Below are 17,874 nucleotides of genomic sequence, written 5' to 3'. Positions count from 1 at the left end.
CGTTTAGCTAAATAAATGTCACCAATGTGAAACAGTGGTCTATAATCTCACAGTTTGTGAGCAGATTTATTTTAGTCACAGTGATAAAGTTAAATCAGCCAACCCAGGTATTTGTTATACTGTGTGTATCATATTTCCATAGTTGTAAACTATTGGATAGATGCTGATTACTCTCATAGGCAGGGTCAGATTAATAATGGGCCTGATGGAGCTCCAGGCCTACTCCCCAAATAGTCCGGGAACCAGAGATACCACCATGCAAAGCTGGAACGTTTTCCCCATAGGATAACATGGGACCCGCTAATTCCAACCCCCACCCAGTTCCGACAGCTGCCAGTTCCCCCTCCGGCATCACAGGAGTTTGAGGTTGATCTCATTCGAACCCAAACTGTGACTGGGCCTTCAATCTGATACCAGGCTGGTTCGTATGGGTTAATTGGTTCCAGAGATATTGCGGGTGAACCGTTATTTTTTTTTTAATTTGAAATTCTGAAATCAAATTTCATGACTGTTCATGTTTTTGAGGGCAGATTTCTCTGGAACCAAATGGCCCAGTTTCATGGGACCAAAATCATTCGAAGCCCACTTAAAAGTTCTACAATATCATACTGGTCTCATGTAAATGGGTAAGTTGGTTTAGAAGATTCAGCTAGTTAAACGATTTAGCCGGTTACAGGGGGGGGGGGGGGTTCTCTCCCATTCACACAAGAAAATGCTTGGACTAGGCTGGTGTAAAAGGGGCCAGCTCGGGAATGTCCCTGCATGAACCTGGGACCATACCCCTTTCACACCAGAAAATTCAGGGACTTATGACCCAGGACTTACGTCCTGGGACGTAAGTCCCTGCATTTTCTGGTGTCAAAGGGGTATTTTTTCAAATAGCCGGGACCTGCAGTGCTCTGAATACAGTCGGAGAGCCCCCTGCTCGCTGCCCGGCTGTCAGTGGCTGTCACTTCTGCCCTGCGGTGGCTGTCCCCCAGTTACCTCAAGCATGTATTCCCCCTTGGCAATGAACATTGAACCCCTGGCAATGAGCACATAAGTTAGCAGCAATTACAGTATGTAGCATCATTTTTAATTGGCATTATTGTGTTTGGCATAATAAATAATGGAAATGATGGTGTGTGGCTTAACATGTAATGGGCATTATGGTGTACATTTTTTGTGAAGAATATTGTGAATTTTGGCTCAATCCGTTTGGTATAGTGTGTATTTTGGCTCAATCCATGTTGCAAAATGTGAAATTTGACTCAATCCGTGTGCCATAGTGTGAATTTTGGCTCAGTTGGTGTGATTTTTGGCTCATTCCATGTGGTATAATGTATACGAGGCAAGTACAGTATAAGGGGGTTACTATTGTGTTGCATGACTTGTATGTATATGGTGTGGTAAACTTAGGGAGATATATTTCCGGGTCCCTCCAAAGGTGTACCCGCAGGACGCCAATGTCCTAAGATGCTTGTGGGGTGAGGTGGTATTCCAGTCATAAAAAAAATACTGAAAGCCAAAACTTGGTAGACAACATTTCATCACCTTTTATGTGGTCACCTAAGTTTACCAACTGGGTATATATTATGCACACATATGATTTTATTGGATGCAATCCACTACACAGTTGCTCTGTGCTAGGGAAGAACACTATATAATCGATTAGTACTCACATTTATTACAAAGGTATACAATATTCAATTAGTATTCCAGCAATACCCTCTATGTATGAAAGCGTGAACTAAGGCCCTTATTCTTATTGAGTCAGACGGCTGCGTGTTCAGTCGGATGGCCAATGTTTTGTATTTGCGCATGTGCAGAGGCGTTTCTGTGCATGTGCGAATGCCACGCACGTCCGGATATGGCGTGAATTCCGTACAGAAAACGATTGGTCAGAACAATCTGAACAGGGGGTGGAGAGGGGTGTGAAGGGCTGTTTGGGCTCAATACCATTTGCGTACGCCCCGCGTTTCATGGGCATTCCCATGAAAATGCTGGGCGTACGTATGCTAATCTGCCCGTGACACACGTGTGGGGGCGGAAAGCTGACATAGCCAGATGCCAGCTGCCCGCATATATCCCTGCTTTCGCATGGAGAAATGTCCGAGTGGTCTGGAGCACTCGGAGCTGTCTGACCGCTCGGTCCATCATTTGATGGTCGGCGACCATCGGAGGATGGGGAGGTTCCCACAGATGGGGGAGTTGTTTACATAAAACATCCACTCGCGTTCCGTTCGCTCGGCATCTTACCGCATTCGGACGGTGTGAGCGATCCGTACGGTAGGCAAGCCTAAGAACACTCAGTGGCCGCCCGAAAATATGCATCCATCCGAGTCAACTAGAATAAGGACCTAAGTGCACATGATAACGGATTTTTTTAGAATAGCGCAGATACAGTAGAATTTATAACAGCAAATATCTAAATAGCAGGATAGTATTTCCCACACCCTACAATCACAAGGCAAAAGTGTATTGATTATGTATAATGGTGCACCTACTGCCTGCAACTGTGGGCATTATGTATAAACAGCGCTACTACTGTCAGCAACTGTTGGCATTATGTACTGTATAAGCAGCTCTACTACTGTCAGCAACTGAGGGCATTATGTACTGTATAAACAGCGCTACTACTGTCAGCAACTGTGGGCATTATGTACTGTATAAGCAGCGCTACTATTGTCAGCAAATGTGGGCATTATGAATAAGCAGCGATTGTACTGTTGGCAACTGTGGGCATTATGTATAAGCAGCACAACTACTGTTGGTGTTATGTATAAGCAGCGCTACTACTGTCGGCAACTGTGTTCATTATGTATAAGTAACAATACTACTGTCGGCAATTGTGGGCATTATGTATTAGCAGCAATACTACTGTCGGCAACTGTGGACATTATGTATAAGCAACGCTACTACTGTCGGCAACTATGGGAATTATGCATAAGCAGAGCTACTACTGTCGGCAACTGTGGGCATTGGGTATAAGCAGCATTCAGGGCCGGTGCTAGGGTGTTGGGCCCCCTCCTGCAAACTATAAATTTGCGCCCTCCCTCCAATACCTTATAACAGAGACAGTGCATGCTTGAGACGTGCACAATAAAAAGGGGGGTATGTTCTCACAATGAGAAATGCTTTTTCAAAATACAGCATGCAGTAGCATAATCTTATTCATATTACACTGCATGTAGTGTTACTTATTTACATTACACCACACACTAGTGTCCCTTATACACATTATGCCACACAATAATTCCCCTTATATATAATGCCAACAGTAATAGTTCCTTTTACATATAATGCCCACAGTAATGTGGCTTACACATAATGACCAGAGTAGTGCAAGTTACACATAGTGTCCACCAGTGGTTGAAATGGAAATTTGGGGGTATGGAAAAGTGAAGGTTGTTGCTATGCGCGTGCTGAAGAAGCGCTCTAGAAAAAAGGGGGTGGCCACTTTAAAGGGAGCAATGAGCACGGCGGATTCTCAGTCAGGCACACTGCACAGTGCAGCCTGCAGAGCACCGAGCCTAGGACACAGAAGGGGATATCCACGCTGACTCTGATCGGTGCTCCCCCTCTGTGTCCTAGGCTCGGTCCCCTGTAGGCGGCACTGTGCAGCATGCCTGACTGAGGAGCCACCGGGTGAGGAGAAACAGTGAGAAACAGTGAGTGTGCAGGCAGCAAGGGAAGGTGCCCGTGCCGCTGTCACTGCATGTGAAGTGGGTAGAGCAAAGGTGGACTCTACTTTTAAATCATTTGGGGACAATGAATGAGACAGTTGCACCCTACAGCTGTCACTCAGCAGCAGTTGTGTCAGTAGAGGGTGGAGTGCCTCTCAGGTCCGGTGCCTAACTGCTTTGCAGGCTGTACTGAGTGGGTAGCGCCGGCCCTTGCAGCAATACTACTGTTGGCCACTGTGGGCATTGGGTATAAGCAGCGCTACTACTGTCGGCAACTGTGGGCATAGGTTATAAGCAGCGCTTCTACTGTCAGTAACTGTGGTCATAAAGTATAAGCAGCACTTCTGTCAGCAACTGTGGGCTTTATATGGTCTATGGTGGGCATTATGTATAAGCAGTGCAACTACTCCTGACGTCACCGTGGTCTGCAGAGGTGAATGCTGGAGTTTGCAGGCCAGTGGGTGGTTAGTATTACTTGTGGAATAATGTGTGAGGCACTACTGGGGGCATTATGAGCAAGTGGCATGGGGGAGTGCACAAAAAAGAGGGGGGGGGGGGGCGTGACACGAGCTTGCTCTGTATGCCATGGTTCCAGGCTACACCTCTGCTCTAGGTATGAATTATTGAACCCAACTAGAAGGATTACCCTAGATAAGGTGGATCTGGAATGGGCAAATACTGAGACCACTCCTACACCCTTTTAGATTTCAGAACAAAACCGAAATATTTGTAATGGCATAGAAGAGCACATCTGACATTAGTAATATATATATATATATATATATATATATATATATATATATATATATATATTTATATATATATAGATGGAGGTGGTGCGGCACTCACAGCGAAATAAAGTCACTCTTACAAGAGATGTGATCAACGTTTCAATTTTTATGAAAAAATTGTCATCAGGATAATACAAACAGGCAAACAGTGGTCTTATACATAGGCGAATCTAGGGGGTGGTCCGGGGGTGCACAGGACCACCCATTAGCCCATTTTGTAGCTGAGGGATGGGGCTTTCCAACGAGCCCAGCCCCGTGTCTCTAGCCCTCTGGGAACGGGAGATACGGTCAGGCAAAGCTGGAACGTTTTCCCTATAGGATAACATGGGACCCCCACCCAGTTCAACGGCTGCCAGTTCCCCCTTCGGCATCACTGAAGCTCAAGGTTGATCTCAGTCGAACCCAAATCGCTGGGTCTTTAATCTGATACCAGGCTGGATCTATAGGGATTAATTGGTTCCAGGGATATTAAGGTTAAACCGTTTTTTTGTTTTTTTTTTTCATTTCTTAAATGTAATTTCATGACTGTTTATGTTCTTTGAGGGCAGATTTCTCTGGAACCAAACAGCCCAGTTTCACGGGACCAAAATCATTCGAAGCCAACTCAAAAGTTCTTCAATATGATACTGGTCTCATGTAAATGGGTCAGTTGGTTCCAAAGATATAGCTGGTTTGTTAAAGGGGGGTAGGGAGAGGAGAGTGGTTGTCTCTCCCCCCCACACCAGAAAATGCAGGGACTAGGCTGGTGTATAAAGGGTCAGCCTGGGAATGTCCCTGCATGATCCTGGGACCATATTCCCGGGTAAATCCCAGCATTTTCTGTTGTGAAAGGGGTATTATTTCAAAGGGGCATTACGGTGTGCAGCATCATGTGTAAGCGGCATTATGTGTAAGGGACATTATGTGTGCAGCATCATGTGTAAGGGACATTATGTGTGCAGCATCATGTGTGATGGGTACTATGGTGCACGGCATCATGTGTAATGGGTACTATGGTGTGCGGCATCATGTGTAATGGGTACTATGGTGTGCAGCATCATGTGTAATGGGTACTATGGTGTGCGGCATCATGTGTAATGGGTACTATGGTGCCATCAAGCAAGAACCCCCTAGCAATGAGCACGTAGGTAAGCAGCACTTCTGTGGCAAACATTTCTTAAATGTAATTTCATGACTGTTTATGTTCTTTGAGGGCAGATTTCTCTGGAACCAAACAGCCCAGTTTCACGGGACCAAAATCATTCGAAGCCAACTCAAAAGTTCTTTAATATGATACTGGTCTCATGTAAATGGGTCAGTTGGTTCCAAAGATATAGCTGGTTTGTTAAAGGGGGGTAGGGAGAGGAGAGTGGTTGTCTCTCCCCCCCACACCAGAAAATGCAGGGACTAGGCTGGTGTATAAAGGGTCAGCCTGGGAATGTCCCTGCATGATCCTGGGACCATATTCCCGGGTAAATCCCAGCATTTTCTGTTGTGAAAGGGGTATTATTTCAAAGGGGCATTACGGTGTGCAGCATCATGTGTAAGCGGCATTATGTGTAAGGGACATTATGTGTGCAGCATCATGTGTAAGGGACATTATGTGTGCAGCATCATGTGTGATGGGTACTATGGTGCACGGCATCATGTGTAATGGGTACTATGGTGTGCGGCATCATGTGTAATGGGTACTATGGTGTGCAGCATCATGTGTAATGGGTACTATGGTGTGCGGCATCATGTGTAATGGGTACTATGGTGCCATCAAGCAAGAACCCCCTAGCAATGAGCACGTAGGTAAGCAGCACTTCTGTGGCAAATATGTAATGGGCATTACGGTTTGTTATATAGTATGTAATGGGCATCATGATATGTGGCACAATGTGTAATGGGCATTATGGTGTGTGGCCTTATGTGTAATTGGCATTACGGCGTGTGGCTTTATGTGTAATGGGTGTGATGCCACGCCTCCTTCTCGCGAGGCCACGCCCCCTTTTTGCCGCGCGGCTACGCCGCGCAAAGGTCCCCCTGCTGTTATGTCTAGATCTGGGACCACCCATTACCATTATTCTAGATTCGCCTATGGTCTTATATAGGTGCACATCAAGGTGAAATCAGGAGGAAGGGGTGGGGAAACCACACCCTCACTGGTTAAGGCTGACGTCATTAGCAAAGGCGTCGACTGAAAGTGACATTACCATGGTAATGGGTGAATACAAAAATAGATGAAATAAGAAAATGTTAAAAATAGCATATACAAAAGATTTGCAAAAATATACAATATAATGTAACATGAATAATAAACAATAGACAATAGAATGGCATCAGAGCAATGATTACAGTAGGTTCTCTAAAGTTTTTTAACGTTTTTTAACGAAAGATTGCAATAGGTTCTTTAAAGTTTTTAGCGAAAGATGGAATATGTAATCTGTTCATTAAGCCCTTTGGGGGCGATGACACCAAGGCGGTGTATCCATCGCGCCTCACATTGGAGCAACTTCAATGCCCGGTCGCCGCCTCTGATAGATGTCGGCACACAGTCAATCATGCGGTAGCGCAAACTGGACACAGGATGTTTCAATTCGGCAAAGTGCCGTGCCACCGCTTGCTCACTTTTGCCCGTGGTTAGGGCTTGTCTGATGGAACACCTGTGCATCGCCATACGCTCTTTAAACATACGTGTGGTTTTGCCAATATATTGCAAACTGCAAGGGCAGATAATTTGATAAACCACGTATGAAGATGCACAGGTGAAATGATGCCGGATTTTAATTTTTTGGCCAGTGTGTGGATGGGCAAATGTATCGCCTGTTAATAAATATTGGCAAGTAACACACGTGCATCTGAAACATCCCTTTTTCACTGGTGCCAACCAGCTACAATCTGGGGTTTCAGGGTGGTATATCACATTGGTTTTAACAAGTTTATCTCTGAGGTTACTGCCTCTAGAAAAACAGGGCATGATGCGTTTGTTAATAAATGGTAAAGTTTTATCTTTTTGCACTATTGGCCATTGAGATTTGACTATTTTAGTAATCACACCAGAATTTTCATTGTATTTATTCACCCAGGGGATGACTTCATTGACAGTGTCAGCTTTAATTTTAGGGGTGAGTAATGCACAGCGGTCAATCTGCATAATCCTATTTTTACAGTCTAGAAGATGTTTAAGTGCATAGCCTCGTTGTGCCAGTCTCTGGATTAGATCATCGATCTGTTCAGAGCATTTTATTGGATCGCTGTTGATTCTTCTGAACCTGATCATCTGGGAATATGGGAGCCCACGTACCAGAGATCTGGGGTGACAGCTCTGTGGCTGGAGGAACGTGTTCCTATCTGTGTCCTTAATGTAAACACTGGTTATAAGTTTATCACCTTCTTTAAACAAATTAACGTCAAGGAAGTGTACATTAGAGAAGTTGATATCATAAGTAAATTTAATGGTACTGTCAGATAAATTATGATTCTCTATGAGTGCAATTAAGGACTCTTTGTCACCAACCCATATAACAAGGAGATCGTCAATAAAACGTTTGAACAGCAAAATATCCTTAGAAATAGATACATCAGAAAAAAATAAATCAGTTTCCACCATAAACATAAATATGTTGGCATACACTGGTGCCACCGATGATCCCATTGAACAGCCCTGTATTTGTAAATAATACTCGTTGTTATAGATAAATAAATTGCTGTTCAGGGTTAATTCCAATAAAGCAATAATAAAGTAAATTTTGTCAGATGAAAAGTCACTGTTTTGGGACAAAAAACGTTTAGTGGCATTTAAACCCTGTGCATGCGGAATCATAGTATACAGGTTAACTACATCAATCGTCGCAAGCCAACTTTGTGCAGGTATGGAATCAAAGTTCTGCAATAGTTCTAATAAAGTCATAGTATCAAGCAAGAAAGTTGGCTGTACCTGAACCAGAGGACAAGGGAGGTGCAATCGTCCTCCAAGATGTCCAAGACTATCATGCAGAGGTCATGCGACATCTGACGGACTCCAGTACTTACCGCAAGCTTCCTCGCAATCCTTCTACTGAAGTGAAAAAACAGCTAAATAATATACTACAGAGAGGTGTGGACTCTAATGTGATTACCCCTAATATCAAGGAAATATTGTCACCACCATTCCCAATAACCCCGATCTTATACACGTTGCCTAAGATCCACAAGGGGATCAACCCGCCACCAGGTCGTCCCATCGTATCGGCCGAGGGATCCCTCCTGCAACCTGCCGCAACTTACCTGGACAGCCTGCTTCAACCTCTGGTTCAGGTACAGCCAACTTTCTTGCTTGATACTATGACTTTATTAGAACTATTGCAGAACTTTGATTCCATACCTGCACAAAGTTGGCTTGCGACGATTGATGTAGTTAACCTGTATACTATGATTCCGCATGCACAGGGTTTAAATGCCACTAAACGTTTTTTGTCCCAAAACAGTGACTTTTCATCTGACAAAATTGACTTTATTATTGCTTTATTGGAATTAACCCTGAACAGCAATTTCTTTATCTATAACAACGAGTATTATTTACAAATACAGGGCTGTTCAGGGTTAATTCCAATAAAGCAATAATAAAGTAAATTTTGTCAGATGAAAAGTCACTGTTTTGGGACAAAAAACGTTTAGTGGCATTTAAACCCTGTGCATGCGGAATCATAGTATACAGGTTAACTACATCAATCGTCGCAAGCCAACTTTGTGCAGGTATGGAATCAAAGTTCTGCAATAGTTCTAATAAAGTCATAGTATCAAGCAAGAAAGTTGGCTGTACCTGAACCAGAGGACAAGGGAGGTGCAATCGTCCTCCAAGATGTCCAAGACTATCATGCAGAGGTCATGCGACATCTGACGGACTCCAGTACTTACCGCAAGCTTCCTCGCAATCCTTCTACTGAAGTGAAAAAACAGCTAAATAATATACTACAGAGAGGTGTGGACTCTAATGTGATTACCCCTAATATCAAGGAAATATTGTCACCACCATTCCCAATAACCCCGATCTTATACACGTTGCCTAAGATCCACAAGGGGATCAACCCGCCACCAGGTCGTCCCATCGTATCGGCCGAGGGATCCCTCCTGCAACCTGCCGCAACTTACCTGGACAGCCTGCTTCAACCTCTGGTTCAGGTACAGCCAACTTTCTTGCTTGATACTATGACTTTATTAGAACTATTGCAGAACTTTGATTCCATACCTGCACAAAGTTGGCTTGCGACGATTGATGTAGTTAACCTGTATACTATGATTCCGCATGCACAGGGTTTAAATGCCACTAAACGTTTTTTGTCCCAAAACAGTGACTTTTCATCTGACAAAATTGACTTTATTATTGCTTTATTGGAATTAACCCTGAACAGCAATTTCTTTATCTATAACAACGAGTATTATTTACAAATACAGGGCTGTTCAATGGGATCATCGGTGGCACCAGTGTATGCCAACATATTTATGTTTATGGTGGAAACTGATTTATTTTTTTCTGATGTATCTATTTCTAAGGATATTTTGCTGTTCAAACGTTTTATTGACGATCTCCTTGTTATATGGGTTGGTGACAAAGAGTCCTTAATTGCACTCATAGAGAATCATAATTTATCTGACAGTACCATTAAATTTACTTATGATATCAACTTCTCTAATGTACACTTCCTTGACGTTAATTTGTTTAAAGAAGGTGATAAACTTATAACCAGTGTTTACATTAAGGACACAGATAGGAACACGTTCCTCCAGCCACAGAGCTGTCACCCCAGATCTCTGGTACGTGGGCTCCCATATTCCCAGATGATCAGGTTCAGAAGAATCAACAGCGATCCAATAAAATGCTCTGAACAGATCGATGATCTAATCCAGAGACTGGCACAACGAGGCTATGCACTTAAACATCTTCTAGACTGTAAAAATAGGATTATGCAGATTGACCGCTGTACATTACTCACCCCTAAAATTAAAGCTGACACTGTCAATGAAGTCTTCCCCTGGGTGAATAAATACAATGAAAATTCTGGCGTGATTACTAAAATAGTCAAATCTCAATGACCAATAGTGCAAAAAGATAAAACTTTACCATTTATTAACAAACGCATCATGCCCTGTTTTTCTAGAGGCAGTAACCTCAGAGATAAACTTGTTAAAACCAATGTGATATACCACCCTGAAACCCCAGATTGTAGCTGGTTGGCACCAGTGAAAAAGGGATGTTTCAGATGCACGTGTGTTACTTGCCAATATTTATTAACAGGCGATACATTTGCCCATCCACACACTGGCCAAAAAATTAAAATCCGGCATCATTTCACCTGTGCATCTTCATACGTGGTTTATCAAATTATCTGCCCTTGCAGTTTGCAATATATTGGCAAAACCACACGTATGTTTAAAGAGCGTATGGCGATGCACAGGTGTTCCATCAGACAAGCCCTAACCACGGGCAAAAGTGAGCAAGCGGTGGCACGGCACTTTGCCGAATTGAAACATCCTGTGTCCAGTTTGCGCTACCGCATGATTGACTGTGTGCCGACATCTATCAGAGGCGGCGACCGGGCATTGAAGTTGCTCCAATGTGAGGCGCGATGGATACACCGCCTTGGTGTCATCGCCCCCAAAGGGCTTAATGAACAGATTACATATTCCATCTTTCGCTAAAAACTTTAAAGAACCTATTGCAATCTTTCGTTAAAAAACGTTAAAAAACTTTAGAGAACCTACTGTAATCATTGCCCTGATGCCATTCTATTGTCTATTGTTTATTATTCATGTTACATTATATTGTATATTTTTGCAAATCTTTTGTATATGCTATTTTTAACATTTTCTTATTTCATCTATTTTTGTATTCACCCATTACCATGGTAATGCTTATGTCACTTTCAGTCGACGCCTTTGCTAATGACGTCAGCCTTAACCAGTGAGGGTGTGGTTTCCCCACCCCTTCCTCCTGATTTCACCTTGATGTGCACCTATATAAGACCACTGTTTGCCTGTTTGTATTATCCTGATGACAATTTTTTCATAAAAATTGAAACGTTGATCACATCTCTTGTAAGAGTGACTTTATTTTGCCGTGAGTGCCGCACCACCTCCATCTACATACCCTATCCTGTGAGGGCACCGGCTACAGCTATCTACCTTCATTGGGAGTGCCGATTCCTGGACGTCTATATATATATATATATATATATATATTTGGGGGTGTAGGCGACACTCACTAATAAAGATCCATTAGCGCTGGGGTGTCCACTCAATTAACCTCAGGTGAGGAAACAATATATACGTGGGTACAGGAATGAGGCCACTCTCCAGACTGTAGAAATTTTCAATATTGCATTTTATTAGGCACGCTGCCACACCATTAGGTCAACGTTTCGGCTCTAGAATTGAGCCATTATCAAGACATGTGAACAGCCATCAGTGCATACATCGTATGAAAAAAAACACCTTGCGATAACAGCAACAAGGTGCACGCCATTAGCCACGTGCAAAGTGCGGCGCACCTAATTGACCTAATGGTGTGGCAGCGTGCCTGAATAAAATGCAATATTGAAAATTTCTACAGTCTGGAGAGTGGCCTCATTCCTGTACCCACGTATATATATATATATATATATATATATATATATATATATATATATATACAGTATATATATATATATATATATAATCCACTGTATGTCGGCACTCACTTAAATGGACATCCGTTCTTGTGCACTCCAAGTAACGTCATATAAATCCAAGGTGAGAGAGGCACTCAGAAAAATACACAAAGTCAAATGAAGAAAACGGCTGTATTATGCACCAAGCGCTTTCGAGGTATAAAACGTCTTCCTCAGGGCACGGCAATAAGTGTTGTTACTGCTGTGCCCTGAGGAAGAGGCTTTATACAGTACCTCGAAAGCGATTGGCGCATAATACAGCCGTTTTCTTCACTTGTGCCTCTCTCACCTTGGATGTATATGTATGTGTATATATATATATATATATATATATATATATATATATATATATATATATAGGACAGTGGAAGTTGGTCGGCACTCTCGTCCACGATAATGAAGCACCCAGGTGCCTTCCTCGCAATAATGTATAGTGGATAGGCCTCCGGAGATCCCAGACAAGTAGACCCCAAAAGACCAGGCGTTTCAAAGCCAATGCGGCTTTTTCCTCAGGACGTGAGTTCACATGTAGTGCATAAGGTGCTGTGAGAAAAAAAGAGAGAGCACCTTATGCACTATTTGTGAACTCACGTCCTGAGGAAAAAGCCACATCGGCTTTGAAACGTCGACATGATTGCACTTCAACTATATAAAAGTGGTTATTATCCATAGCCTGCCGAGTGCCGTCTGGTCTTTTGGGGTCTACTTGTCTGGGATCTCCGGAGGCCTATCCACTATGTATATATATATATATATATATATATATCACAATAGTTTCTTAAAACAGAAGAGTATAGCTCACCCGGGTATTCTGATGTTGAAGCTGATGACTCTCATAGTCTATAGGTGTATAACATAAATCCCTCTTGGCCGCTCGTCGCTCTTCTCTTGGGGACCATTTTGGGCTTTCGGACACTTCTTTCTTGATAACTGGAGTCCTTATGATTTTCAGATTACTGGTGTAGATTATGATTTTACCAAAGTCTATTACATCAGATGACTATATAAAAAAAAAAAATGCAAAATTAGCTAATTTCTCCGGAAGTATGTTGAGATCCTACTGCAAATCCAATATTTGCCCCATGCATAGAAGTCTGCCATGCATCATTGGTATACAAGATTAGTGTCCATAGTGTGAGTATCATTTTCATGGACTTCTCTGCAGATGCATCTAGTATAGTATAGATAGGCAATGATGGAGAACCTTGGCACGCCAGCTGTTGTTACTAATACTCATCCCAGCATGCACTGCAACAGTTTTACTATTTGTCCATTTTAAAACCGTTGCAGGGCATGCTGAGATGCGTATTTCATCAACAGCTAGAGTGCCAAGGTTCTCCATGACTGGCATAGGGAATTATACATGCTCAACATAACATCGCCACTAGACCATATAATGTAATAATATTACTACTGTATAGTTTGCTTTCTCGCTTCCTGATAAGAAATTTTTACAATATACAAAAACAGAGCATGTTAACTAAATATATTCAATTGAACTAGTCATCTACACTTGATAAATTATAAAATAATACAAATATATCTTTAATAATCTGAAAAACAGTCGGCTAAAACTATGCACAACTTCGCAAGCAAGATGACGCTGTCAGTGAGACACTTATGCTGAGCCTGCAGTCAGCACAGCACATGCTGTAGAGGTGTGTACTGCTGCTGCTGCCCGGGAGGGACGGAGGGGGAAGGGTCGGACCAGGGCCCCTTCAGCAAGCCCGAGCCTGGGTAATTAGTACCCCCCCTCGGCAGCCCTGTCCATACTTGCCTACCATCCCAGAACTGCCAGGAGGCTCCTGAATCTCAGGTGGTACCACCTGGGAGAGCATTCAAGTGTCCCTCACAGCTGCCTGGTACTGCCACGCTGATTATATATTTAAATTCAATGAATTCAGAGGTAAGACATGTATATGAATTAGATTTAAATTCATAAAATTGTTGTGTGACTGGAATCCTTGATTTAGAATGGACATTGGTTTTTCAGATATGATATAACATAGAAGGCTTAATACCAACATGCAGACTGACTTTAGAGCCCCCTTCTCCAGAAGGGAGAAGCATGGTCTGCATTAGTGGGCATGGCAGGCGGGGAGATTTGTTTCAGGGGTGTGGTCACATGATTGCATCATGGTGGCCCCACCACAATATACACAGCGCCTTAAAAACAGCCAAGGAGTATCTGTGTAGTGCTCTGCGGCTGTCTGCTACATTCAGGCCCAGGCGTCTTTTGGGCATGCAGTTACAGTAGCAGCAGGGACTGGGGAGGAAGGAGAGTTTTATGAGGAATCGAGTTGGGGGGCAGGACTACTGCAGGAGATACGGAGAGCTGTTCTGGTGGTGGGTGGAACCTGTTTATGAGAGGAGCTTCCAAGGCTACAGAGGGTTCTAATAATATGGCCCTGCAGCAAATTCTGTACCCCCCTTATGGTGACCCCTTCTCACACTGGTTGCTGGGAGCACACAGCAGCAGCACTGTAGCCTGACACTGACAGCCAAGACACAGGCACAGGATACTTCCCAGCTATCATATAATATGTATGCACAACTTTCAAGTGGTCCTATTGCTGCCTAATTGTACTGGCCAGGGTGGGCAGATGTCAGCCTGCCCATCTCTCCCCTGATTCCAACGTGAATTCATTTTATACTTCTTATCACAGTTTTCAGTGCAATGCACAAAAACAATAAAAAAAAACTTCTATTTACACAGTACATAACCTCGTGTGGGTCTGTTGCTTCTTTTCTGAACATATTTCATTTGATTCATTGCTAGTTATATATATTGGAAAAGTGTACAGTGATCCCCATTGAGCTGAAGAAGATGTTACTAAAAATTGTAAAAAATTATTTGTGTCTGATGTGCTCATACTGAGCATTTACTAGTGATAAATGCAGCCAAATCCTTAAGGGGAAATGATGTATTAGGTTGTGGAACGTGAAAGCAAGGGGTTATGGTATAAACCTAACAGGAAGAAATATCAGCCTTCTTTTGGGTATGCGGTCGTTAGGTTGACACATTTTGTCAACCTTTAGCCTGTCGACCTACCCATTGTTGACCTAATGCTTGTATCAACTTTCCCACCCTGTCAACCTTAACCATATCGACCTATTACATATTTTGACTTAAGCCATGTTGACCTGTGGTTTACCCACTGCATGTTGAACTAATATGTGTCAACCCAATGACCCATACCATTCCCTTGGTGGCCTAGAGTAGACGATTAATGTTTCCTAGACTGTTACAGTGGAAGTACATGGGACAAGAGATAACCTGCCTGGTGAAGGCTTGGAGTGCCAGATGGCTTTCTCCGACCACCCTAGAAGAAGACTGGAAACCTAAGGCCATGGTGTGTAATGGCCAGACTCCAAGATGACTGCTTACTTACAGTAACATGGGAGTTTGTGATGGAAACTTCACTAGTTATGTTTAAAAAGGTAATTTAATACAATTTCTACAATTGAAATTGTTGCTTTTATTTGTTGATCTCATTGCTGTCAATAAATCCATTAATATGCTGGAGCCATGCTATAAAATAGTAATAATATATTTATGGGCTGATGCTGAGTTTGTTGACTTTTGCATCCAAATTCGCAGATATTACATACAGTAGCTTCACTAAAAATATGCAATTAAATGCAAAGCTACACACATTGCCACATATATGCAGGTCTGTGCCAGTAGCATATGCACCTGCTTTACACCAGGCATACATTTACATCTAATATTTTAAACATTTATTCTTAGACTCAAAATTTGCATTAAGAAATTCTGCAATGTACGCACCAGCAATGAATAAAACACCTATCAGATTCAGCCATGAACACATTTAGCCAAACAGAAGCATCTATCTAGCGATATCAACAGCAGAATGTATTTGCACCAGCCTTCAAATACAGGCTATACTGTAGCTATGACTTTGGGGGGTAGCAATCCTCCGCCGCTATTTCTGACAGTGGAAATAGCGACGGGTGCCTATTCAATGTTGTCTTTACCGACAGCATTGAAGAGGCATCATGGCAGAACAAGCCTGACTTTAAAAGCTGTTGGGCCTGTTCTACTGATAACGGCGATGGATTGTTGCGATCCCAGACGTATCTCGACAATCCTCGGCCGTTTACACAAACACGCCCCCTTTTTCGCCGATCGGCAGGCAGGACATTGAATCCTGTCTGCCAATTTGCTGTCGGGCAAACCAGAAATGGGCCAGTATCACGGCTGTTGGGACGGACCGACAGTCGTGATCTGGGATTGCATACACCCCTATGACAGGTGTTTTTGTATCTGTGAATAGGCATTTACTGTAGTCAGCATGATTTAGAAATCTCCTCCCATCCCCCATCCTGCCCCTGGTCACAAGCAGGCACGCATATCAGATTCAAGCATACTGTATCTGTTTATTCCAAGCTTTCTGGACATGTGCAGAACAATTGGCATATATCATGTAGTGCAAAATAATAAGACCTACTGGTTGCCATTTTTAGCATGCCATAACCGTGTTTGGAATCAAGGTACTGAAAATATGGAAAAGTGTTTGAAAAATAGGAGATGTATCAAATATAGGAAAGAGGTAAAGTGAAGAGATATATAAAGTACCAGCCAATCAGAATCAATCATTTTTCAAACACATCCTGTAACGTAACAGTTAGGAGTTGATGATACCTTGATACTATTTCTCTTTACTCTCCCTCATAGTTTATATCAGTGACAATTTTTTTTAAAGCGTCAATAATTTAGAAGGCATAATTTACCTTGTAAATGTTTGCCACTTTAAAAAAAAATGTCTGAATTCCCACACCTGTGGTGAACTTGGACCGTATTACACTACGCCATGAAACTTTAAAGAACAGTTTACTTGTTTTCTGCAATTATACTATGAAATACGTTAGGTATCCTTACAATTTCCCAAGTATCATGTCACTGTAAACAGGACTGGGTACAAAAAGGTATAGCTTTAATGTGTACCAAACAAACAGATATTTTGCTGTGACCAATTATAACAAACTCTACAGTAACGCTTATTTTTTAAAACACAAATGTCACTATCATTATGCATGTACCTTGTTATAAGACACATTACTTACACTCTTCTCTGGTCCACAGCCGTCAGGGAAGAGCTGGTCACCAGCAAGTCTGTAAGAGGTGCCATCTCTGAAGACGCTTATTCTCTGAGCTGTGAGACGAGCTGTTGGATAGAACTGTGGATGAGCCTCTCCTGGGCTGAAGTACTGTTCAGTGGTCTCAAAACTGTCATGTAGAAAACTGTGTGGATACTCTTCGTCCGGGGAATCCAGCTGTTGACCGTCCTCAAAGACTTGTTTCAGTACCCGGCCACTGTATGCAGAGGAGATTTTAAATCTCACTTTCCGTGGTTTGTCTTCATATCTTTGGCTTAACTTTCTTTGAAGTTCCTCCATAGAAAATTTGTTTGGCCTGTCTGTATTCCTTTAATTCTTAAATGTATATGTGTATCTATGTGTGTGTCTGTCGATTCAGCTTCCCTCTACTTTGTCTTCATTTGTTTCTGCAAGTGATAAATTATTCACCAAAGGCTTAAGATCTTCTCATGTAACCTCGGAACCAACACCACCTTATTAAGTATTAATAAATACTCATGAAAAGGGTAATCATATCTATGTGGTGATGAATACAGCACCTTTGCCTCCACTTCCTTTAGGTGAGTCAGTTTACAAACACTACAAAGACAACAGGCCAGATATGAAATAAAGCCTTTACTTACAGAACTGATCTACCTCTCTCAGATC

The 17,874-nt window shown here is 42.5% G+C and overlaps 1 protein-coding gene across 1 annotated transcript in view; it reads right to left on the bottom strand.

Moving 5' to 3' along the window:
• GRXCR2 (glutaredoxin and cysteine rich domain containing 2) overlaps window positions 1–17,642 on the bottom strand; it is a 31,531-nt gene extending 13,889 nt beyond the window's left edge. Inside the window, exons 1-4 of the mRNA XM_083180121.1 lie at window positions 17,211–17,642; window positions 16,861–16,877; window positions 12,908–13,105; window positions 7,503–7,985 (exon numbers count right to left, since the gene is read on the bottom strand). Coding sequence (XP_083036247.1) covers window positions 7,503–7,985; window positions 12,908–13,105; window positions 16,861–16,877; window positions 17,211–17,526 — 1,014 coding nt within the window. The 5' untranslated portion in view covers window positions 17,527–17,642. The remainder of the gene's footprint in view (window positions 1–7,502; window positions 7,986–12,907; window positions 13,106–16,860; window positions 16,878–17,210) is intronic.
• Window positions 17,643–17,874: the final 232 nt, after the last annotated feature.

The sequence above is a fragment of the Crinia signifera genome, chromosome 4, assembly GCF_055691185.1.
Source record: "Crinia signifera chromosome 4, ASM5569118v1, whole genome shotgun sequence".
Taxonomy (NCBI): Eukaryota; Metazoa; Chordata; class Amphibia; order Anura; family Myobatrachidae; genus Crinia; species Crinia signifera.
The sequence above is the reverse complement of the archived record's forward strand: the minus strand, read 5'-3'. Positions and strand labels throughout refer to the sequence as shown.